The sequence below is a fragment of the Homalodisca vitripennis genome, unplaced genomic scaffold (assembly GCF_021130785.1).
Source record: "Homalodisca vitripennis isolate AUS2020 unplaced genomic scaffold, UT_GWSS_2.1 ScUCBcl_5387;HRSCAF=12081, whole genome shotgun sequence".
Classification (NCBI taxonomy): domain Eukaryota; kingdom Metazoa; phylum Arthropoda; class Insecta; order Hemiptera; family Cicadellidae; genus Homalodisca; species Homalodisca vitripennis.
The window spans coordinates 1-26257 of NW_025781492.1; the positions used below are offsets into that span (position 1 = coordinate 1).

General features: G+C 33.5%; 1 protein-coding gene across 1 annotated transcript; it reads right to left on the bottom strand.

The window, feature by feature from the left end:
* Positions 1–5412: 5412 nt before the first annotated feature.
* On the bottom strand, positions 5413–25848 carry LOC124373355 (protein eyes shut-like; the record flags this gene model as incomplete). Its single annotated transcript, XM_046831731.1, is given in 15 exon segments — positions 5413–5610; positions 10166–10378; positions 11453–11732; positions 13326–13498; positions 13620–13680; positions 13682–13762; positions 15576–15695; positions 16398–16522; positions 18227–18415; positions 19862–20074; positions 20658–20821; positions 21728–21962; positions 22051–22227; positions 23405–23650; positions 25711–25848. Coding segments are annotated over 15 exon segments (2613 nt in total), but the record flags the coding sequence as incomplete, so codon positions are not given.
* Positions 25849–26257: the final 409 nt, after the last annotated feature.

Consider the following 26257-nt stretch of genomic DNA (forward strand, 5'->3'; position numbering starts at 1 on the left):
TTTAATTATAATGTTACAAGTAGTAATGATTTAAAAAATATAATATATCTGAATTGGAATAAATATTAAATTTATTCAGTTGGCTGGAATAAGTGAACAAAATGTTCGAAGTGAACGGTTCTTTTGAAACAATCTGATCCGGATCACTCTTTCACCTGACTGACCCGTTTGAATTGAACATATCAAAAATCGAACAACACATCTCTACTGGCCAAACTGCCACTGCGCAGCTAACCTCATAACAAAATGCAAGCTCCCTGGATCGTATATGGCTACATGAGTCTGTTAAATTAATATTTTATGCGACATTTTTATAGGCCTACACACAAAAATATAGTAATAGAACGAGTAAGTAGCTGCTGTGTAAACAAAACTATGCAAGTGAGACACGATCCATACAGCTGATCCAACAGAGACAAGAAGATGCTGGTCCTACCCCCCACCACTGCTTACCAAACCACACCCGCCACCTGAGGGGAGCCATTCCTGCGTGGTCCTGCTCAGATATTTGCTTCTACGCAGGTTTCTTTACAAGCGGTTTATCTATAGTTTGGTTGAGTTTGAGCAGGTGTTAGGTTACATTCAGGACATTTTATTAATTTTTATGTACCTTTTAATAGGCCTACTTTTTGGTATCAATTTTAGTAGATGTTCTAAAACCCAATATTTATCCATTAATAGTTAGACCCTCTGGAATGTTTATTTGTTACTTGATATGTACTGTCTCAAATATCAAAGGATGTTTTTTCATCGTCAGTAGTGCAGGATAGCAATGTAAATTTCAAAATTCGTGTCGCTAAAGTAAGTGTACATTTAGTTAAGAAGGTTTTAAAATAAATTTTGATGCGCCAAAACCCAATACTTGACATTTTTTGTACAGTGTTTCATTTACATACATACACAATATTTTTTGTAAGAGATAGGCAAAATACTGGAATACCAACTATTCAATTATTTATTTAACCCCAGTCAAAACAATTTTTTTCTCAATATGTTCTTAAGTTTTTCAGCATCCTGATTCACTATCTTGTATTTATTAGTAGAGCACACATTCACATGCATCTTTGCCATGGAGTTTTCTAATTAGTTTTGTAGACCAATCTATGCTCTGCTTTCAGAGAGCATGTCAATCATAACGATGTCTAACTACTGTATATGGGGCCTATGCTCTGATTACCCTATGTCTTATCAGTTACCTTAACATTATAAATGTCACTATAAATGCAAGTGGTCTCATGAGGAGTGGAGAGGGAAAGGTGGCTCGTATGGTTGTGTTTGTTCGAGCTAGGTGGCTGCCTGTAGCACGAGTAAGTTTATTGGTGCCAAACAAACAGAAAAAGTCTAATTTAGCTTTATTTTTTCCACTCTCAGTACCAGAATCATCAATAAGAATAAATGCTGCTTCTGCAGCTTTCAGCTAGTGGTTTGCTTACGTTCAGTTTACGTAGGTTTTCAAAAAAGAGAAAAGTTGATAGCCAGTGTTGTGTGTTTAATAAGACAAGTGTTTACCGTTTTACATAGTTTTGTAAATGCCCTCTTTGTAAAGAGAAATATTTGTTTCTAAATAGTATAATATTCATAGACATTATGAAACAAAACATTGTAGGAGCAAATTCATTCCATTTATAGGTCAGTCCCAACTGAAAAATTTGAAAGCTTTGAGCAAAATTTTACCGATAATTTAGAGTAAGATTTAATTTACTTCCTTTCTTGTATTCAGAGTGGCCCAAATATCAAAGTTGTACAGTATCACAGTTTTCTTTTTTACTGTTATCTCGTTAAACATTTGAACAAATCCAAATTTTTATTTAAGGCTACCAAAGAAGTATTCTTTGTAAAAAGTGTTACAGTTGTCAATTTCCAGCATATATCAAATGTTTTTAAATAGTTCAAATTTAGGATATTTCAAACTTGTAAAACACAAAATATTGGAAAAGCAAAGTATGACTTTCATTATTTATTATACTCGTCGATGAAAATAATTTTTTTTTGTATTTAAAGTCTGGTTTTGTTTTGGAGAAGTGGTTCCTAAAGTACTAATTTTCAAGACATTTGTTTTATTACCACTTGCATATTCTACAGTTTCTAGACATAACGTTGTAATCTCAGGTGAGGTTTCTACCACAAATGGTTTCCGTTTGTCTCTGAATTTGAGCCTCATACTTTGAGTAGTAAAGTAATATTATAGCTCTAGCAGATGGTATGCACAACATGTTTTGGTGTCCCCTTTTGGGAACTGAGATTATAAGCAGGCGTCCCTTGTTAGCATTTTTTTTTTTTTTTTAGTTCCTGTGTTAGACAGAAACGAGAAGTAGCCATGGTAGAAGTGCTGCTTTGTGGTTTATTGCAGCTATTAGGTTGATTAGTACTTTAATATTAAAATCTTATCGTAATTAAAAATTAAAATAGTATGTTAGAATCAAGTGAAAATAACACCCATGCCTCAAAAGCATGTAATTGGAATTGAGAGTTAAATGTAAATTGGATTTACAAGCAGTAACAAATAATTTTTTCCATAAAAGTCACCAACAAATTTTAAAACATTCTTCAATTCAGGAATATATTAGGATATTTTTCAGTTTTTATATGGGGTTGTGTTCTTCAGCAAAACACCGTTGAAAAATGTACCACCATTTATTTTAAATGCATGTTGTACACAATGTATAACAAATAATATATTAAAAAGTACAATAATTACTAATAACAACATAAATATCTAACTTAATATAAAACACACAATAAGTATTGCACTTTGATTTCATATTTCAACCTTAACTCTTCAAATCACTTAGACTAGTTTTAAAGGTAATTAGAAAACTAAAACATATATCTTAAAAAGGTAATAAATGGTTCACACTTATACCAAGTAACATTTATCTCCGAAGCCGAGGCCGTCTGTTAACGTTCTTTTAAGTTTGATTTTGCTTTTTCTGTATGAAGTACCTCTTTTTTTTGTAAAAAAAAGTACCTCTTAATAATGTTTTTATTTTCACAAAATATCCCATACAAAAGCCGGCTGTAATGAAATGACCTTGACTTTAGTCCCATAAAAGAGAAATGTTAAACTTTACATCATATTTATCTTATTTTGTTGTTGTAAAGTGTGTGTAGTTTTTGTTAATTGAGCATTTTGATTTATTATAAAAAAAATTTAAGATTCTTTGTTATTGAAAAGCTAGTTATAATACCACTATACTTTAGTATGTTGTAATAATTATGCAGATAAGCTGTGTATATTTAAAACAAGAAGTCTCACAAAAGTCTACAATCAAGAATAAGACAGAAAATGTTGTTTAAACTTCAAACTATTGCGGAGATATCTGATTGCTTTTGTGTCAGGCTTTTATTATGAAATTGTAAATCTAAGCATATAATTTTTACGATAAAAATAGTTGCTGCTTTACAAAAACAATACCTACATCGTTATTCTTATACTTTTAAGTAGAGAATTATTTTCATAGAATAGTAAGTCACCTGTGCCCTTTAAAAACAATGTTCATATTGCTTATTTTACTTAATAATATTTTATAGTGTTTCAAAACACTGTACATTTCTGCGTAAGTGTACAAATTTATAAACTTTTTGACATTTGAATAATAAAAATTAAAATTGATACTTTCTTGGATTGTTACAAATAAATCATGAAGAACAAATTTTATAATGATAAGTTAAAATGTATTTAGAAGGTAATGTCAAATACTTTTAAATAAATTGTATATATATTTTTTTTCTACATAGTCTATGTCAATATGTTGTAGTATATAATGATTTGCTATACATAGTAATTTCCTTCATAAATAAATCTTTTAGACATTTTTAAAATTTGTTTGTAATTTTTCTACTATTTGACATATACTTTTGTTTTTGCTCTGTAACTTTTTGTCCTTTGGAATAACTACAAAGAGATTTAAAATTCTACACACAGACATATATTTCAAAAACTTCAGGCACAATCAGACTAACAGGGTAAAAATTGTTTATATTTTACCTAAGCTCTTAATTTTTAAATTTTATTTACTTGTTCATATACCCTTTTTATGTACCAAATGTTTAGAAAAGAATAATGTGTTTTATAAATTTTAAAACAAAATATTTGCAAACGCCATGAAATGGCAAGGCACAGGTAATCATAAACATGGCTGTTATAGTGTTAACATCTTCACTTCGGTTCTGTGCTTAGTAGTCTGTCACAGTCAACATGTTAAAAATTAGCATTTTTTCCCATTAGACTAAATTCAAAATGGCTACTACTATAGATGATTCTTCTTATTTAATAACTTACAGGCAAGTAAACATTTCTTTCAATAAAGTGATATGTTTATCGTACTGAAAAAAAACAATATTCTTGTGGTACACAGCACACTTAAAGTCTATTAGTAGTTCTTAAAAGTTTTGGATGAATTGCTAGTTTTAAGTTTTTATTTATTTTTTATTAAATAATCAATGGCAGCAGACATCTAGATTTTATAAATGACATCATACAAATCACACTATAGTAAAACGTAATACTAAAATTAATATGCATTCAATATCTGAATTCCAATTTGCATGATCGGTTCAGTTTAATTTAGTAATTCACATGCAGTAATTTTCATTTCTTTATTTAGTAGTTGTAAAGGCAGATTGTGTAACATCTGTTGTAATTTAAGAGGTACGTTTTGCTCTTTAAGAATAATATTAATCCTCAACACTTTATAACTTTATGTTTGGTCTTAAAATAACAAGGGATTCTTGATAGTTTTAAACATATGGTTAATATGGTTCCACTTGAATTAAAACGCTTTTAATTTGTTTACGTAAAGAGTATAGGCTACTATATTAGTATTTAACCAACAAAATTCAAAAATGTTTATAAAAAGCATTTTTTTCTAAATAAATAAAAAAATATTTAAAAATCTAAAAAACGTTTGGAAATTTATTAAGTATATTTTTAAAATGAGATATCTTCCATGACTGTACAGTCCAAAAATATGAGAGGAAAAGTGTTTAAACTGTAAGATTGTTCACATGCTCTTAAAGCCCCAATTTTCATTAAAATTTGTTTTACTTAGAAATAGTTAATTCAATAAAAACATACAAGTTAAGTGTTAGTCTCATTGTTAGTGCATTCCATTATATTAAATTAATATTTTGTTAGTTGATCGTACTGGAAGAAGAATGCAAACTGTTAACACCTGGAGGAGTTATAGAAAATAATGAAACAAAATACTGCAAAGTACATTAGTAGAACCCTAAAGAAAATAATAATTTTAAAAAAATCTAACTTTTACGTTCACTTATTATTAAAATACTGACAGTTAGTTCACGATAATGAAAACCGTTTAAAGTCAACGCATATGTTCAAATGAAACGTCTATAACAGATTCAAATGCTTGATGACGTAAAAGTGCTCCCTAATATTCTAAATGGTACTGGCAGTGACGTTTTGATCTTGAGACAGCTTCAGTTGCCGAAGAGCGGGGCAGCTCCTTATGTTCTCCCCCTTGTAGCGCGTGAAGTCGGTGATGCCCTCGTGATCGGTCCACACGACCTCGCGGACACAGCCTTGAAACGATTCTCTATAGATGCCACGAGTTTTCCTTGCTCGTGATCTTTGATTTGGAAAACCCCCTATAACATGTCAATCGTATTAATGAATATTTAGTTTTAGATACTCGTCTTATTGTTGTAACAAACAGTACAATAATCGTTAGAATTAAATTTGTTATTTATTCTTACCACTTTTATTTCAGGAATTGAACCGCGATGTGAGACTCAAGATCATCTGAGTAGGTCAGTGAATTTGATGTTACTAAGTCTCATATTTCAGTTATGTAAAACAGTATGTTCAGTCCATAAGTAAGTTGTGCCTGAAAAGTTTTACTACAGAAACTATTGCAATGAGTGGTATTAATTTATTAGAAATTAAAAATGAAGTAGAAAATGAAATTACAGAGTGTAATTATGAGCACACACATAAAGAAATAACAGTTTTAGAACATGATCATAAATATGATTCTCCTCCCTCGTCAGCAGATGTAGAGCTTATTTCAGACACTCGTCCAAGAGCGAGTAAATTCAATTTCGGAAAATAAGTCAGATACAATGAAAAAGTGGAATGATGAGTACCTCTTTAGATCCGAAAACCGTCTTGAAAGTTGAAAACGAAAGTGATTCTTCTTCCTTAGAAAGTGACGTTATTTCAGAAAAATCACGTAGTATAGGAAATTTGATTTTATTACCAGAAAACAAATCAAATATATGGAAGAAACGAAACTGGCAACAAAAAGCCTGTTTGAAAAAAGAAAAAAAGAAATCAATGTCCTGTTTGCTCCAGAATAGTTTTTAATTTGAGAATTCATATGTTAATACATACAGGTGAAAAACCTTATGTTTGCAAATTGTGCAGTGAAAGTTTTATACAACCAAATGCTTTAAAGAGGCACATGTTTAAACATTCTGGAGAAAACCCCCATAAGTGTTGTATTTGTGGATAAACAATTCATTAAACTTTACCGACTGGAAAATCACCTGAAAACACATTCAGCGAAAAGACCTTTTGAGTGCAATACATGTGGCAAGTTATTTAATAGATTGGATGATTTAAAAAAACACACTCTCATTCAATTCAAACAGCGAATTAAATGTACAAAGTCTAGGAGAAGCTTCAAAAGTGAATCCTCTCTGTCAGTACATAGCAAAACTCATAATCTCAATAGCAAAAGATATTTTGTGTGTGCAACATGTAATCAATGCTACTTTTCGAAAAGTACTTTGGAAGTACATATCAGATACATGCACGCTGAGGGAAGTAAAGATGGTATTGCCACCTTTAACGCTACACTAAAACGCTGTCAACAGTAAAAAGGGAACCAAAGACATTTGAATGTACCAGCTGCAGTAAACGCTTTTCATCAACACTATATTTGAAAATTCCACGCAAGTGATGGAGATTTGGAGAAGGATCAATTCAGATGTCTCATTTGTAGCAAATATTTTTCAACCAAATATTTATTATAGAATTATGTAACATATGTAATAAAGTTTATGAATATCAAAAAGTATTCACATCAGTATTTTAATTAGCATTTATTCATTGTAGAGTAAACAGAACAAATAGGTTAAAGTAGTAAATATTATTAAACCACTGTAGGGCTATAGTAGAATCGTAAGTGAACACATCCAAGAAGGGTCAGAGTTGTGTAAGCTGCTACTTTTGGATCCGAGAGTTGGTTTTGGAGTCATGTGTTCGATCCCCGCACTTGACGAAAGAGATTTCTGTGGTCTGGTGTATACTTATTAGGGTCACAGGTCTGTGGTAAAGCTGCCAGGAGCGCCCAATTTAGTAAACAGTGGTTGGTCTAGATGGAATTTGAGGGGATCATTGTATTCTTAGTTGTTAGCACTAAAACCGAAACACCCGTTTTTGCACTATTAGTCTTTATTCTTTGTTTATTTTTGACAATGGAAGGATTGTGAAGAAAACAGGATTTTTCCAGACATTGTCATCATTCAGTGATAAAAAAAATCAGTAACACTACGTTTCGAGATCTGCAATCTGATCTCTTCTTCAGGTATACAAACTAACCTAACACATAATTACAAACTATGTTAAAATAGACAAATCATACCAGAGCGTTCTGACTGTCGTAGGTGGTTGGTCGAATGCAGAACCTAGTGTGACTTGTATTCTGTAGTTTGAGTTTAATAATTAATGTTGTGTTTCGTTTTTTTATTAAGTGCATGTTTTAGTGAAGTTGACACACAACATGGTGGTTGTGATTCCTTCACTCACTGGTATAATTAGTTTATTTTAACGTAGTTTGTAATTATGTGTTAGGTTAGTTATTACGTGAAGAAGAGATCAGACTGCAGATCTCGAAACGTAGGTTACTGATTTATTGTATCACTGAATAATGGCAATTGTCCAGAAAAATCTTGTAGTCTTTATTACTATACAAAAAGTAAAAGCCACTCGAATTGTGTAATTCTCTGTTTTCCAAGACGTTTTATTAATTATGACCAATAACCGTATTACATTTTTTGACATCTATTGTGTTGTTACATAAGATTTTTCATTAAAAATAATTATTTTATAATGTTAAAACCATGTAGAAATTTATGAAAATATCCATGTACTGTTTCTGAAAACAGTATAAAAATTTGGCGTCAAATGTATATTTTGACATTATCTTTTCATACACTCAAGTTGGATATCAAACGGGATTCAGGGTGGAATAACACAAGAACATGTTTTCGTATAGTTCTTGAGGGATTAAAAATTTATTTTGAAAGTGAAAGAAACAAATTAACAAGAATATGAATATGTTACATTTAGAGCCTAGGTTGTTAAAATAAGTATTCAAAAAATTACATTAATGGGTACCCTAAAACACTGGAGTACTACAGTTTGAATATCACTTCTAAGCTTAATTACATTTTTTTTCTTGTTTAAAAAACAAACCAAATCAGTAGATAGCAAACAAGGAAATTTTAAATGTGTCTATTAGAATCTTGAAGCTTCTTCTAGTTCAAGGAGTTTCTTGCTCTGTTGTTGTAAATTTTAATTTCAAAAACAGGAAAATGTTATATTTGGAATTAAATAATTATTGTTTTAATGTGATTTAAATGTTTTAAAAGAAAAATTTAATGTAATTCTTAATTTGTACATTAAAATGATAAAACAGTGTGGTAACATGACCAAGAGTAATGCCATTAATTCAGGTGGTCTTATCAGAATTGTTGGCTCATATTCTGTTATGATCCTCTAATTTAGTTTAGTTACAGTTAACTGCAGTAATTAGGTCTTATTACAGTGCAAGATGACGGTTCTTGGTGCGTGGTTTGCACATTGCATTAATCGAATTTCTCCTCAAAATAACACAGTAACAAATCAACATCTTCTATAAAACAAAATCACATATACTTGTATTTCTCTAAAACCAACCGACCAACAGTTCTCTGTGGTTGGTTGGTGAATGCAGACCCTATCGTGGCCTATATACTTTAGTTCAGATTTAAAAATTAGTGTTTTTGATTTTTTACTAAGTGTATATTTTAGGGATTGAGTGAATGGAGTTGACACACAACATGTTCTTGTGATTTTCATTTATGTGGCCACCCTGGTATGTTATATCCATATAGTTATCCACTTGAGGAAGAGATCACTAATCTTACTGTTACCTGATTTATAGTATCACTAAACAATTGCAAAATGTCCCGAAAAAATCCTGTTTGCATCAACTTTCAAATTAGATGATGTTGAATGTTTAATAAATTGACTGTGGCAGAAGCACACTGAAAGTTTCCTTGCTATTCTAAAGTCAATACATGACTTGTGTCTTAGTGAATGTGTTAACAGCATATAATGTAGCTAGAAATATATCATAGTTTAACACATTGACTGCGGCAGATGCACACTGAAACTATCCCCGCTGTCTTAAAGTCGGTACATGACTTGTGTCTTAGTGAATGTGTTAACAACCTTTAATGTAGCTAGAAATGTATCATAGTTTACCACATTGACTGCGGCAGATGCACACTGAAACTATCCCTGCTGTCTTAAAGTCAGTACGTGACTCGTGTCGAAGTGAATGTGTTAACAACATATAATGTAGCTAGAAATGTATCATAGTTTAACACATTGACTGCGGCAGATGCACACTGAAACTATCACTGCTGTCTTAAAGTCAGTACGTGACTCGTGTCGAATTGAATGTGTTAACAACATATAATGTAGCTAGAAATGTATCATAGTTTAACACATTGACTGCGGCAGATGCACACTGAAACTATCCCTGCTGTACTAAAGCTGTTATATGACTTATGTAGCAATAAATAAATAAAAATGCCTTTATTGACGAGTGACACATCAGCTCAATACTGCTTTACAGCACAACTCCTAGTCAAAGAACTTACACTAAAAAATAACAATTAAAACATATTCAACACAAATTCAAAACTGGACAACAAGAGTAAGAAAGTAATTAACACACAATCAAAATAATATCAAAACTTATATGAAATAACAAAATAAATAAACTATCTATACATGTGAGACTGATATTGCTTCAGTCTCTCTTTTTGAAAGCCGAGACCGATAGCTGCTTGAGGTCACAGGGGAGATCATTATAAAGTTTAGGCCCGAAGTAGGAGAACCCTCCTCCTTCCCACCCTCAAGCCTAACCCTTGCAAAATGCAGTAGCGCGTCCTGTCGGGTACCGCGAGGAGAGCAACCTCCCCCCCCGGGTCACAAGTCTATCCACCAGGTACCACGGCTCCCCCCGCGCCGCCAGCACACGGTGGACTAGAGTGCAAGTCTGCATCCTGCATACGGCTTGTGTTGGCAAAAGTTCCGGCAGCATCCCGAAATGCAGACACATGCTCCCGTCCACGGAGGCTGAAAACAAAACGGACAGCTGCGTTCTGCAGTCTTTGAATACGGCTCATTTCATCATCATGCGTGAAGCTATTGCCGTATGCAGGAAAACAGTAATATAGCACTGACAGAATTATTGATTGTAGGTGTTAATACATTGACTGCCAGACGCATTTTCCATGATTTGTCCAAGAAACCGATGTGAACTTTTCATTATGCAATGCACATTATGTTGAGATATAAACATGCCTGAACCACTTTTTGTGGAGGGGGATCATCGGTGACCCACACAGCGTAGTAGATCATTATTACGATTGTACTTTTTGCAAACAATCGTGCTTCTGTCGCTAAGTGATTATTTAGTCTTATTCAGTTCATTCTGCAAAACAAGTAAGTGCGTTTGTTATATTTTTTCACTCTACATACGTTTGAATTTTGTACCTTTCATTTTTATTAGCACTTAAAAATATGGCTTCAATTGAAGATTATTCATCAAGAACATCATCTGACAGTGCAGATGTTCATAAACCAATCATCATAATTAACTTTTATAAAATTTACCAAAAATATCATTGTACTGCTGCCAAATTGACAAGGATTGATTTACTTCTCTGCATTCCTTTACATTTGTTAATGCTTTCTTTACTAATTACTTTATTTCCGTTATTTATTTTGTTTTAAATAGTTATTTTATAAATATATATTCAAACCATTAATAATGTGGTTTCCTTCATTAAGTAGTTCATTATGTATAGTGTATGGATCTGATTGAATAACACACTAAAGGGGAGGGGGGTATGGAATATGGATTGTTCCCACGAAAAATTTAGGGACAGAGGGAAGTAGATTCTGTCAAAATCATCCTCAGATGATGTTACATGTTATCAAAGCGGTTGTCAATTAAAATTAAACCACATAAGAACTTGCAAACACCTTAAAAAATGTTCAGTTGTAAAAACGACGTTGCATATGTATTTTTTTACTTTTAACGCTTGTCTTTTACATGAAAAATCTATGTAACAGGAGAAGAAATAGATTATTCTTGTATGTATCAGAATATCACCATATCACATTCAAGCCTAACTCAAATTCCACCCAGAGATGAATGAAAAAAAGCAATTAATGAATATTTACCTAGATGAATGACCCCATCAGTGAGAATGGGTCGCTGGCCGTCACTGATGAACGAGAGAGGGTCTCCCCTGTCACTCCAGACGGTGATGTTGTCACTGGAGAAGTTGACGGTGATGTCATGCCAGTTGCCGTCAGCCACTGTAGCTCCTGGTAGTGTCACAATAGTTGCCTCTTGTCCTTTCCACGACCAGGCGAGTTTCACCAGTCCTCCCTCCAAGCCCACTCCAACGAATTCTTCATCCTAACCCGTAAAGATGGACTCTTATTATTCTATTCGAACTTATCTATAATGTTCAAATGTAAGAGGTTAATATCTCATATTTTGTGAATTTGTAAAGGCTTTAATGTCATTTCGTCTTTGTCAGTGTGATAAGTCTTGACAGGTAGTTCCTACAAATAGAGACTTGGATATAGGTACATAGTCCAAGGAATAACTATAGATTTTGTGATCAAAAGATCAATAACCAGTTCGTCCATTTATGTCTGTCTGTCTGCCTGCTATTATTTTCATTACTTCTGTCAGGTCCTTCAATTCTCTGTCTTATCGGTTTATTCTTTATAGTATTGTTTCTAACAAAAATAGCCTACACCTTTATATGGTTTATAGGGTAAACATTTTGCAGCAAAATAAGGAATGCAGTGTTAAGTGTACTATAACAGGGTTGTTATTATCTGAAGTTATTGGTCCCAAGCGTATTTTGAATAATCAAAAGTTTGGAAGATGCGGACTGCCATTAGAAATTATTTTCTGGTTGGTATTACGAACCGAACAGCGGCATTACACACGTATTTACCAGTCTGCGCAACAAGGTTCAGTGTTCACGGTTTATAATTTGAATGTAATCTAGGCTACCTAACGGAAAGCAAGCTCATACAATAGTATAAGGGTGGTTTGTTTTCAACCTCCGATCTGACGCCATGATGGCCAGACATGTGGTAGGTCCGCAGTGTGCTCATCTTTCCTGCTACAATATTTGTCTGCCGATTTCAAGTAGCTGGTTTGCATTGGACAGCAGTCGCATAAACATGACCAACTCCATTGATTCTCCCACCAATTGCAAATTGAGGAGTGTTATTTGTTTTCCACAAGCAGAAGGGAATAGTACATCAGAAATCCATTAGAGAATGTGCCATGTGTACGGAGAAAACATGAGAAATGGTGTTGTGCGTGGATCACGTCTAAAGTTTAAAGATGGCTGATTTCCAAATTCAAGGTTCAATTCTAGAAATGTTAAAGCTGATGCCATTCATCGATTTTTTATGGGTTAACATCTTTGGCTTTTCACACCACTTCAAGGCACACAAAATTTTATTTGAAACAAAAAGTTTAGGAGTGTTATAATTCTTCCAGGGCACTTTTTATTTTTTACCTACATTCATAAATATGAGAGTTGTGAATTAAAAAAGTGTTAATGGCCGCCATAATTGAATGAAATGGTATAACAAATGGCCAATGAAACTTAGTTGAGAAATTTATAAGATCAGTGTTTGCACCAAGTTTCAGCATTCCTTTTGCCAGTTCTTAGTGATCGAAAAATTGTTATGGCATTTACACATGGTACGAGTAAAAGCATTGTGAAAACTTTTGAACGGCCTTCATATTGAAATGAAATGGCGTACCAAGCTGGCCAATAAACTGAGCTGAGGTAGTTATAGGAATTCCAGTACCAAGTCTCGACTTGTTAGGGATTTTTTGTGACAGTGACGTTTCCACAAACCACATTATAATCGCATATATATATATATATATAATATATATGATCTTTGTAACTTAAGTGAGGCCTAACATGCTTTATAATTATAACTTTAAGTATTATAAAATGAACATAGGCACCTGAGAACTCCACAGAATCATGCCTTGTGGATGTGCTGTGGAGAAGTTTAAGAACAGGAAGTCTATATCGGTGCGCCGGAGGGAACCGATCTCCCCTCGGTCCGCGAGGCTTGACTGAGGATCAACAAGGAGATAACTGTTGCCACCAAAGTGTGCTGCTCCTGCAGGCAGAGCTGCAACAATTAACATATCACTCACAAAATGATCTATCCCTTTTCAAGTACAATTCAGGTCATCATACTTTGGCTGACTATATAAGTTTGTTTCAAAGAGTAGAATACAGTGTTGACTCACCTTGTGAACAGAATGGACCCTCCCACCCGACTGGACATTGACATACAGGTTTGCTTCCAGAAACTCTTTATACAAAGTCCACCGTTTTCACAAGGTAAATCGAGACAGGAAACTAATGACTCGCATCTTTCCCCTGTGAATTCCTGGAAAAGAGATATTTCAGATGTAGACACGTATTAATGGTTCTCTTTAATTTAAAAAAAGATATGATACATAGTGTTTAAAATGTAAAAAAAATCTAAATATTTCCATCATATGTAGTGACAATTTATAAAATCTTCACCATTCTAGTTAGACATTGTATATAGCTAGTATTTTTATGATGACATGATTTGAAGGTTCACTATTCTCTCATTATAGAACCTTTGTAATTGGGGCAATGAATTACTTCATCATAAAGTTAAATTATTACACAACACAGTTTTTTCTCCTATGACAAGAAGCTTTTGAATAGCACTTAGTCCTATAAGAACCTTAGAGCTGCTTCCAGAGTGACAGGATATTCAGGATGAGTAATGTTAGGGGGTAGGGGCCGCCTCCTATCAAGATCCATGAGGAAGAATTAGGATACTTTTTCTTGTCCCCCGGAAGAAGGGGAGGCCAGCTCTGAACTAGCCTCTCCAGTCAAAGCAGGCAGGGGGTGGCACACCCTGGTTGAGGCTAGCAAGAACCTCTGATACTTAGGGAACGAACCCCACCAACTCCACCAGTCATCTCCTGCAGTAGACTAGACCTATCGAATTACCTGTGTACCCTAGAATCTTGACTTTTGCGGTTAGTGATGTGCCTCTCCTGGACATCCATAAGGTTGCCCAGATTGAAGTGACACATTAGTTTTTGCTGTGCCCAGTGGTAGTTCAACTGAAAGGTATAGACCAGCCAGAAGTGATCCCTGCTGGGTAAAATAATATGTTATAAAGTTAAAATATTACACAATACAGTTACAAATAAATAAATATCTCTTGACAAATGCTACATAAAACATGATCATGTGCAACAGTGCATGTGGCACCTCAACAATAGGTGGATAACTAGAATTATGTAATCCCTACTCTTAACCTGTGTATGGTTCAGTAACCTACACAGGGTACAGCAAAAAACCAATGTGTCAATTACTTAAATCTGTGCAATCTTATGGATGTCCAGGAGCGGCACATCACTAACCACAAATGTTTGAGATATTGGGGTGCGAGGGTCAATAGGTCTAGTATACTGTGAGGGATGGATATTGGAGTTGTTGGGGCTCCCTGAGTGTTAAAAGCAGTTGCTAGCCTAGACATAAGGGTGTGCCAACCCTTGCTTACTTTGACTTGAGAGGCTGGTACAGAGCTGGTCTCGCCTTCTTCTAAAGAGACGTGACTGAGATTAATGCCAAAAATCCTTCCTCTTAGATTTCAATAGGAGTTGGCTGCTACTCCAAACCTTACCCATCAAGAATATACTGTCACTCTGGAAGCAGTGCAAAGTTCCTTTTAGGACTAAATACAATTTCTAAGCTTCTTGTCATAAGAGAACAAATATAAAACCTGTGTATGTTATTATTCCAATCAGCTGTTCTGACTGGGGGGGGGGTTGTCCTTCCCACTGTTGATAGCAGTTTTGAAGATAATGTTTGATTAGAATTTTAATATCTCGTATAACAGATTATTACCGTTGTTATTCCTAAATACTGCATATATTTTCAAATTCTTCTAATGTTCATAATACATTGTCATTATTACAACAATTTACTATTTCCAGACCACTCATGTTGTGATTTTCATCCACCACCTTAGCTACTAATGTCGTACGATGAAAGGATGGATACGATGATCATTTGATTGTTGTTTTACCTAATTTTTTTACAAAATAAGTTAAATTAATTTAAATTAAATAAATTTGTCTTATTCTGAAATGTATACCATGTTATAGAAATAGATAGTATTAGTAAACTATTTTAAGAAATCATAGTTCTACCTGGGTACAAGTACAGTGGGGTTTGAGCATAGTGTCAAGCCAACAGGTGCCAGCATGTAGGCACACGTCACCTCCGCAAGCTGTACCATCACAGTCATCAACGTTGCGGGCAGCCAGCACCTAATCATAGCGAATTACTATATTGAAGAGCTATTATTACAGTAGAATTGGTCCATTGTTTGTAGTGATCATTGTACTTAGATCAATGGAGTTCTCTTCAGCTCTTCTCCAAACACTAATATAACCCTGAGGTATTGTTCTTTTTAACATTTGAAATTTACTAATAAATACTTCTATTAGTCTAGAGGCTGAGAGCTAATTTGGATTCTATAAGTAAACTACCTAGTTTTTTGAGAAATTTTAAAACGAAGTTTCCCTAAGAAAGAAATTGATTGTCAGAAGAAGTTTTTCCCTAAGAAAAAAATTGATTGTCGGAAGAAGTTTCCCTAAGAAAGAAATTTATTGCCAGTTGAACTAGTTTATATAAGTTTACTAAATATGTTTTACATTAGTATCCAACTAAATCTAATACAGTAAAATTTTAACGATGGTAAAAAAAACTATCGTGAATTGTATAAAATTCAGAAAAGGAGTACAACGGCAGGTCAGTCAGGTAGCTTTTAAGTGTATTTTAAAATAATTTTTCATTTTCTATTAATTTTATATTAGTCTTTCTTTTATTAGTCTTATCTGTCTAACTGAGGGATCAGGATTCAAATCCAATGAAGTCCTAACATGCGTGGATATAATATGCAATGTACTTTGAGGGCAGCATAGCTGAAAGCTGAGGCTTAAAAGAGAAAAAGGATGAAAGCCTAATACCTGAGTGGCCGTTATTAACTGTACCGGTCGCCAGTTGAGGGCGACTCGGCGCACACATCCGGTCAGAGCCACCGGAAGACCGGCCATCGCACCTGGTGGAAGTTGGCTCAGATCTGGTACACCTCCTGTTGTGGAGTCCAAAAATAGGTTTTAATAAAGACATTTTTTAATTCTGTAACTATGCAATTTAATTTTTTTTCACAGTCTCTTCATAGAAACAGCAGTAATAAATCATTACTAATTACTTACAAGTTGAAAATAATAACAGATTATGTTTTAAAACTGTAAAAAATGGAAATAATGTTTTATTATTTACTCTTATAACAAGATAGTTCTACAGAGTGGATCTTAAAATTGAGAGGAATTATTTACCTCAAATTTTATAATCAGTGGTTTCGAGCCTCAGAAATCAAGAAGTGTGGTTCTCTACGCCAGGAAGGCTTACATTTGAGAGGGAGGGGAAGGGAGGGTGAACTATTGCAAGATCACATATAAGTAAGTACAATTTTATAACAGGAAAAACTTTAACATTATTGACCCTTTAAATGCCAGTCTTTTTAAAATTAAATCCCAAAAATTACCAAATTTTTCCCAATATATTCCAAAAATACTAGCCAAACACATGTTATATTTAAAAAAAACAACAGGGAAATTACTATGTTACAACATTTTGGAAATAATGGTATAACTTTCATTGTTTTAAAGAAGTTTCAGCAAACCTTTTTGTAGTTACAAATTTGATTTTGCTTGGAATTTGGTCTATTTTAATATGAAATTTATAAGTACAGGTTTGTAACACAAAGTTAACTAAATAAAAAAGTTATTTTATGTTCAACAATGAAAAACACAAGTTTATTTGTATGTCATGTACTAAAATAGTGAATATTTAGCAAAAGTACAATTAAATATAAACAGCCCTGAGATGTTTAAATTTTTTGATAGTTATGACATATATTGTAAAATATTTTTAAAATGGATATCTAGCCCATTATTTGGTAACATAAGAAAGCACAAATGATTCAAATTTACTATGCATTAACATTTCGTTTGATAAAAGTTTTACAAAGACATAGTAAGCAAAATATGTAACACAACTATATTGTTGTGATGTATTTTTACGGACAACAGAGTGTCATGATATATCATGTATTTTTAATATATGATTGAGTGATACTCAAGAAGTTAACCATATATTTGTAACAAGAAATATGTGATATGCACAAATTAGAAAACAAACATACTGATTCCTAATCAATTGTTGCTTGTGTTTTTTCAATAAATTACCAACCAGTACGCCATAATTATTTTGTAGAATTAAATAGTTTAATGGAAAGATTGAAAGTGTCCAATCTGTGATGTCTACTAAGTAGGAAAAGCAGAGATTTGCTTGATCCTCAAACCCACATAAATGGCCTAATTCTTGACTTTGAAAACTCATATTTAGTAATAAAACTGATTTTCCTAAGTGAGTGGTGTAATTCTTTGCACTAGGAAATATTTAAATTTTTTAGCATAGGTCCATCAATGCTGTATCCTATATTTTAGTACAGTCTAATTGTGCAAAATGGGTCTGAAATCCTTTGGAAATGTTTTTGCAGAACTTATGAAAGAGGTTTTTCTAAACATAATTTGATCAATCTGGTGTTGGTATTTAATCAGCTTTCTCTTTATCGTTTTGAAGTGTCTAATGCATTTTTATGTGTGGCACACATACCCTTTTATAGTATCATAGAGTAAAAGTGTTCTCTCCTATATTCTACTAAACATGTAGCTAAATAATAAAAAAAAAAACTTATGATGAGAAAATTATGATGAGTCCAGCCTCACACCTATATAGATGGGATGGCTGGAAGGCAGGAGAGATTCTCCCTGTAAAAGAGACGCTGCCGTGACAGCACCATCGACCCACAGGAACACCCGGTTTCCATAACGACCAGCGCGCACTGTATGCCAGGTGGCAAGAGCCAGTACTCGACCACTGCGCACCACCAACACATCTCCATTCCTGCGTTGACCTCCTGCAGTAGACAAAATAAATGTGGTTGTTGAATTATCTATGACATTTCACAGATTGTGGCCATCTGCATAGTCTATTTGGAATTTACAGGATACTAATAACTTCCCGGTCCCAAACTGCTCACTTGCCTTGTTGATTGTTGGTATCCGGAAAGTAAAATGTAGTTATTTTTGTGTATTTCTCCATGCACGTACATCCCCTGCGTGTCAAATCCTGTTTGTGACATTTACACATTTTCTTTTATACGATGATTTGTCTAGTCAAACCGCCTCTTTGTTTTTAACAATGTTCATGAACTTTCTAGCTTTTTCATTCAACAACAGTAGGTTTTGATAAAATTTTATTTCTTTGAAAAGAAGTAATCGCTTATGAAGTTTTAGTTTCCAAACAAGTAACTGGGTAGGATTATACAACATTCAACCCTATTGAAAGGATGTAATCTCTCTATTCAGGCAACTTTGATGTTATTATTTTTATCTACCTAGTTAGAATATTAAAAAAACACATTTTGCATTTCAGAAAAATTCTGTACCGCTTCTTTAGCTAGGCTTTTAATTCTGTCATCTTCAATACATCATGTATACTTTAAGTTTTATTAATTTCAGTGTTTTTGTAAGTGCTGAAAAAATTTTAATCAGTACAATTTCAAAGGTTATTTGCACAGATAATAATATTTTAAACATAGAATAATTTTAGTCTAATTAACTTTTTTATTAACTGAATACTTTATTACATTCTAATTATTGCAATGGGAAATTTTAAGGTTTCCTAGCTTCTTATTCAGTTACAGTATTAAGGAAATAGTACCAGTCATGTCAATGCTTTATGTCAAACATAGCATTAAATAGTTTCTGATTATAATTTCAGGAATGTGTAAATCTATCATATAAATTTCAAAGTAGGAAAATGTGTTACAAAAAATAAAATAAGTTTAAAATAGTAAAATAAAAAATAATATATTGTTTATTTGATAGTGTATACATATTTAGATAACGAATTGAACAAAATATGAGTCTTAATTTACAAAGCAAATTTAGAGCTAAAAAGCCCTCTTTGAACTTGATCTCAGAACCAACGACTTAAAGGTGACTTCCGAGTTACCACCAATGCATGTAATTTTAAACGTTATAAACTTAGTAGACAGCTCTGAATGGTTTCAAGTAAATATCAATATATTAACCTATTTATGTTTTATGTCAAACAACAGCAATAAAAATCCCTTATTCATCAAAATTACAAGTTAATTTTACATTTTGTAAAGTGCATCTTGAGCGAACAAAAAAGTATTGTACTGAAAATATTAAATGACGTCAAATTATTTTGATATCAATTACTTATTTACAATCATCCCCCATGTAATTAAACACACCAAAATACAGAAACATAGAAGTATATAAGAAAATATAAATTTTTTGAACAATATTTTAAAAAGAAATATTTAACGTACCGATGGTATTGAGCCTGAGCTCTAGTATGCCTCCATGAAGGGCTATGGACAAGAAGGATGGACTGTGTGGGTGTCCTGTAAACAAGACCAGACCTCGGTCCTGGGATGGTCTTAGCTCAAACTCTACGCAGGTCTGGTACAGGTGTAGTTCGGCCTTGGGGATGGCCAAAAATGATCGCAGCCCCGTGAAGCTAATGTCGGTCAGCACCTCTTCTGATAACAAGAAATAAATAACTGCATTACATTTTTCATCTCTTTAATCATGTCTCTTGTCTATTCAACTCTATGCAAGTACAATGGTCATCTAAGGACAATGTACTTAGATTACAATGGCTTAGATTTGGACACACCATGTTTTTCACAAGAACAATTAAACTTGGCGTTCTCACGTGGACAAACCATCGAGCTCATTTGTGTTGGTTAAAGACAGATTTGCAAAAAAATCGTATACTCGTAGCTCTTCGAAATCAATATTGATTTTAAACTTCATTTTTCTACTTTACAATAAAAAATATATTACTTTTTTAACTTTACATTTAACTGTTATGATATCAAGCAATGAATACCTCAGTTACGTTAATAAAGAACATTGAATAGAAAAAATTAATGGTTGAAGTTTTTGTAATTTTATCGGCGGTCATCGTTTAAAGCACTCCATTCCTCTTTCTGTCTTAGGGCAGAACTACATTTGCTGGTTCAGCTAGTAGTCATATAAAAAAGAATTAAGTGTGTAACTAAATATTTTTGTGTTGGTGTTTACAGCATCATGTATCAAATATTTTAAAACATTACATACCTCTCTCACAGTACTTGCCAACCCTGCCAAACGGACAGTCACACTGGTAACCAGTCTCGAGTGGTACACAGGTGGCACCACTGGAGCAGTTGTGCCGACTCATGTCACAGGGGTTGTATCTTAGAGCGCACACTGGTCCGAACCACCCGTCCTTGCAGAGGCACCTGGGGAATAACACGTTCAGCAGTTAGAACACATCAACTTTGTGGTACTTGCTTTAAAACCTTTGCTGAGCTTGAAAATGCCTTGGAAACGTCCCTATGTGAAGTAGGTAGTTGGTTTAACGCTAACGGTCTGATGCTCGACAAGAAAAAATCCAAATAATTCAGTTCATGTCTTTTTTAAATCAGAATCCAGAAGTAAAATTGCCTGATATTGAGGTTGTTCACTCTTCAAAATTCTTCAGGATAATAGTAAACAGACACCTTAAATGGAATGAACACGTAGAGCAACTAATAAAAAAACTAAACGCAGCTTGTTTTGCTTTGAGAACAATTAGCTCTGTATCAAACTGTGATACTATTAAGTCTGTCTACTACGCATATGTTTTCTCACACCTGAGATATGGAGTGACATTTTAGGGAAATTCATTAAGGTAAAAAAATGTGTGCAAATTGCAAAAATGAATTATAAGAATTAAGTTTAAGCTCCGAACCCGACAGTCGTGTAAACCATTTTTCATAAATAAGAACATTTTGACCCTCCCATCTCTATACACTTTTGAAGTTTCAAGTGTTTACAAATCTAATAGGAAAGAGTTCCATAAAAATCAAGTATTTCACCCTTACAGTACAAGGAATCAGATACTACACTATCCTGTTCATCGGTTAAAGTTCTAGGGCATTTATTATTCTGCATTAAAACTTTACAATAAATTGCCAGAATCTTTAAAAAATGAATATATAATCCAAACATTTAAAAATTCCTTAAACTGCTACCCCTCATAAACCGGGTATATTACTCTGTTGAAGAGTACTTAAATACTTAGTTTACCTATTTATATTTTTTATTTGCCTTAAATAAGTGTTAACATTTGCGAGACTAATACAGTGGGCATGTGAAATACTGACGTGAAGGTAGCTCCATGATCAAGGCAGGCACCTCCGTTGAGGCATGTTGTGTTGTGGCAATGGGAGGTCCCACATTGGCCGACATTGCGACCCACGATGCTCTGTGCTCGTACCTGGCTGACAGCCACGTTCACACGACCCGCCCGAAATTCCACCCCATAGATACAACCGGTGAACCCTGTGTGAAGGGGGAGGTCGTGCGGGAGCCCGCTGAAGTTGACAAACTTGTGGCCTCCTAATCGCCAAAACGTTCAAGATAAATAATAAGTATCACATCAAATTCTTGGAATAACGATAAATCCCTCGTTATCAACAAACATTACCGATGTAAACTGTGGGTTTTGTGTTGAGCTCGGTCATCCTGCCGGGAGAAGTCCCTGTCACGTTGTCCAAGTTGTCGACTTGCAGCCATGCTTGTGGACCGACACGTCCAAACTTGACCAGGTGAACAGCACCTGACTTGCTGAAGACTGCTCTAGGGGTGAAAATCCTACGTGGACCTAAATTGTAAATTCCACTCGTCAAAACTTCTACAAAGATAGACTGTAAAGTAATACTAAGGGTTATTTTTATTTGTTGTGTCTTATTTTACACTGATGACTAGAATGAGTTTTTGTATTTAGTATACAGAGTGTAACTTGTCCTGATACGCCTGGATATATTCCAAACAAATTGCGATTTCGATGTAAAAACTTCACCATACCTATTAAAATACTTTTATGAACTTTTAGAAGGGCAAATATATTTCCCTCTTTTGGAAGGGGGGTAGATGGGAGTCACTTTAAATTTTCAAACTGCAGCCCCTGTCTTGTTACATTTCATTTAAATATTAATTCAAAAGAAACACAATGCTATGAAAAAAAAAACGTCTCTACGGCGATCCTAGCAAAAGTTATGGGCAAACAACCCCTTACATCGAAGGTTATAAATTAATTCCTGATATATTAGATATATTAGAAACGGATTGAGATATAAAGTTACAACCTTCACCATGCTTATTAAATTAATTTTTTTGGATTTTTTTTGAGGGTAACAAAAATGTCACCCCTCCTTTTCAAGGGGGGGGGGGTAACTTTAAACTTTCAAATTGCAACCTCTATCTTGTGACATGTCATATTAAAGGTCTATTCAATAGAAACATAATGGCACTAAGAAAATACCTGTACGCCTTTTGTAGCAAAAGTTATGGGTAAACAACGCAAACTGTGAAGGTTTTACATTTATATCTCAATCCGTTTGGCATATATCCAGGCGTAACAGGACTTAATTTACACCCTTAGATGTAAGGGGTTGTTTGGATATAACTTTTGCTAGGATCGTCATAGAGATTTTTTGTTCATGTCATTGTGTTTCTTTTGGGTTTATCTTTCAAATGTTATGTTACAAGATAGGGGTTGCAATTAGAAAGTTTCAAGTGATCCCACTGTTCCTCCCTTTGAAAAACTGAGGGGAAATATTTTTATCCTTCATAAAGTCCAAAACAATATTTAATAGGTATGGTGAAGATTTTAAATCCATATCTCAATCCCTTTGGAGTATATCCAGGCTTATCAAGACTTAATTTACACCCTGTATAACTTCAAAGACTATTGAATGTATACAGAATATTTTACAATCGAGTATCTTCTCAATGAAAAGCAAAATTAATGCACAGTACAGAAATACAGGAGTACCAACCCGAGCCAAGATTCCAAGTGAGAACGACATAGCCCTTGATGTAGCTAACAGCCATGTGGTCTGCGGTGGCGTCGTGTTGGCCATCCTGGCCCACAAACAGCAGTAGTGCCACTTGGTCTGTTGATTGGGTCATGAAGCGAAATCTCATCTCAAAACTGTGGAACATGGTTCCTGGCACAGGGTAGGCTGAGAACGAGGCCATTCCACGTACTGATGACGTGTACAGAGGGTGGCCAATTTCCAGATCTGCCAGAAATCAGCATTGGTTATCAATAGTTTTTAATCAATTTTGGATAATATTCTTGAATTTCATGGAATATTTTTGTGTTAGTGAATTATAAATTTACCTTCTGACAAACCTAAATATTGCAATGTTACGTTACGATTTAATTTAATTACAATTAATTCAATTGTTTGAATTTTAAGCGTTAGTGTTGAAGGTCTTTTGTCTTACTGTTGATACTTAATCGTTTTTTCCTGTTTTTGTGTGTTTCTATTTGATTACTTGTCTATTTTAATTGATCACTTTTTATTTTTTTTAACACTAGAATAATGTTTATCTTCAAATTAAAAATTGATCAACCACATAAAGGAAAATAATTGTATTGTAATATAGTTTTTATTTATAATACATGTTTACTGTGTTCATGACAATGTCTATTGTACACTTGTGTATTTAATGCCAATAAAGCTTCTTGATTCTAAAATATTTATAAAATACGATAAGGATAATTTTGATGGCAGCAGGTTATATAATATAAAGTGTAGTGATTTTTCTACCTAGGACAATCAAAGTAGATCATTCAAAACCTGTTTTAATGATGTCTTCCAAAAAATACTGCTACATTATGGTTAAAAGAAATTGAATGCCTCATACTATGTAAATTAAACTAACTGCAATATAAATCGAAACCCACAAATAGTTCACAAATGCAAGAAAAGTAGTTTAATGTAATGTAGCAGCAAAAAGTTACCCACAACAGTGTACTCAATGAAAAGATAAACACTCAAGCCAATTCATAGTTTAACACTGTAATGCAACTGGAAATCATGGACAAAATCTATCTACAACAAGTTACTTCCTCCAGTAGTTGCAAACCGTCTACCAACATGAGCTGACATGGCCACTAATCGTAGCGTTCATTTGTGTTCTGTGAATATTTTATTTATTTATGTGTAATTGTGTCATGTACTGTATGGCTTTCATTTTAATCTACAACGAAACGCTAATGCTTGGATACCTGAAAATGTCACTGTGTTAAAGAAATGCGTTCTAATGTTGGAATGTTCAGGATTCCAAAGGTGATAACAAACTTTCCTACCATGATATGCACACAATATGTTTTCTCCATACCTTCAATTCAATAAATTAACCACATTTATACTGTCTGTATTAAAAATTTTTGATCTCTACCAAAATAAAAAATAGCTCACGAAGAATTGTATAATAATAAAACAGCTCTTATACTCAAATCTATGTTTGAATCTTGGTTGTACTATATTATATATAATATACCGTAACATATAATATAATATACATTTTAAAGTAATTTATTATTCTATTATTTGTTTAAGTTCGTTGTTCACAATAAATTACCTGAAAGATTTGAACTATAGACATTTTTAATCTTTTCTACACAGAAACATTACTCCAACGGTCCCATGCACCCTGTTTTTCCAATACAATATCTCTTTAAAAGCGCTTAAGTTCATAACTTTCTAGCAATTTTAACCATAGTAACACATTCTTGAAGCTCTTGCCTTATTGGAAATGATATATTAATTCAAACAAACTCTCCAATAACATTTATGTTATTGGAGAGTTTGTTTGAATTAACATAGTAACACACTTTAATAAATTATATATTGTATACAGGGTGTCCAATAACTCTACTAAACATAACAGATATTATTTCCAAACCAAATATTGACCAAAATATCATATTTTCATTTTCAAAGACTCAATAACTACCCAAGAAAGTGTTTAAAAAGCCGCCATTTTGAAAATAAAGCTTTTAAAGTCAATAGTAGAAATCTAGCCTCGAAAATTTGTTTCGTATAAGCAACAAGAATAAACTTTGAACAATTTTATAGTTTTTATTTTTCGAACCCGAAATGTACATTGTACAAATAAAAAACTACAAAAGTGTTCAAAGGTTTATTCTTGTTACTAGTAAAGTCCTAGTATTTTTACTACAATTAGGTCTACGCTATAAAGCTGCATACTAGTTTTCAACTTATTACCATAACTCGTTCTCATATAAAAAATATTCATACTTAAAGATAAAGTACTATCCTTACTTCACCTTTTTGGCAGAAGAGGCCGTGTTTCCCAAATGGACAAAGGCAGATGAAGCCACTACCTGGGTATGGAGCACAAGTGCCACCAAAGTGACAGGGGTTGGTCAAGCACACCGACTGTTTCACAAGTAGGGCCCAGATATCTGAAAATGATGGAATATTGATTGATTTATAAAATCCAAGAGTACATTCTTATATGCACTATCCACATACATACCTTTTCTACATATACGAGGAGTATTCAAAAAGGAACGGGAATTTTTAAGTTTTGCGGGTTTGAAGAGTTTGATTGTCAAGATTTCTTTTATTATGTTGTTACTTATGCTCCTGAAGTATAATAGAATTTCGAGCTGGTGTTCTTTATTTACTTTATCAGTGGCGGCTATTAAGGTTAGATGTGTCTAACCTCATTGTATAAATGTAAAATTACAAATGGTACCAAAAACAGTACAATAACTATTCTTAACCTTTATCAGTTAGGACAAAAAAGGAGAAGGAGATCCCTACTACACTTAGTCCTAACAGGACCTTTGTGTTGCTTTCAGAGTGACA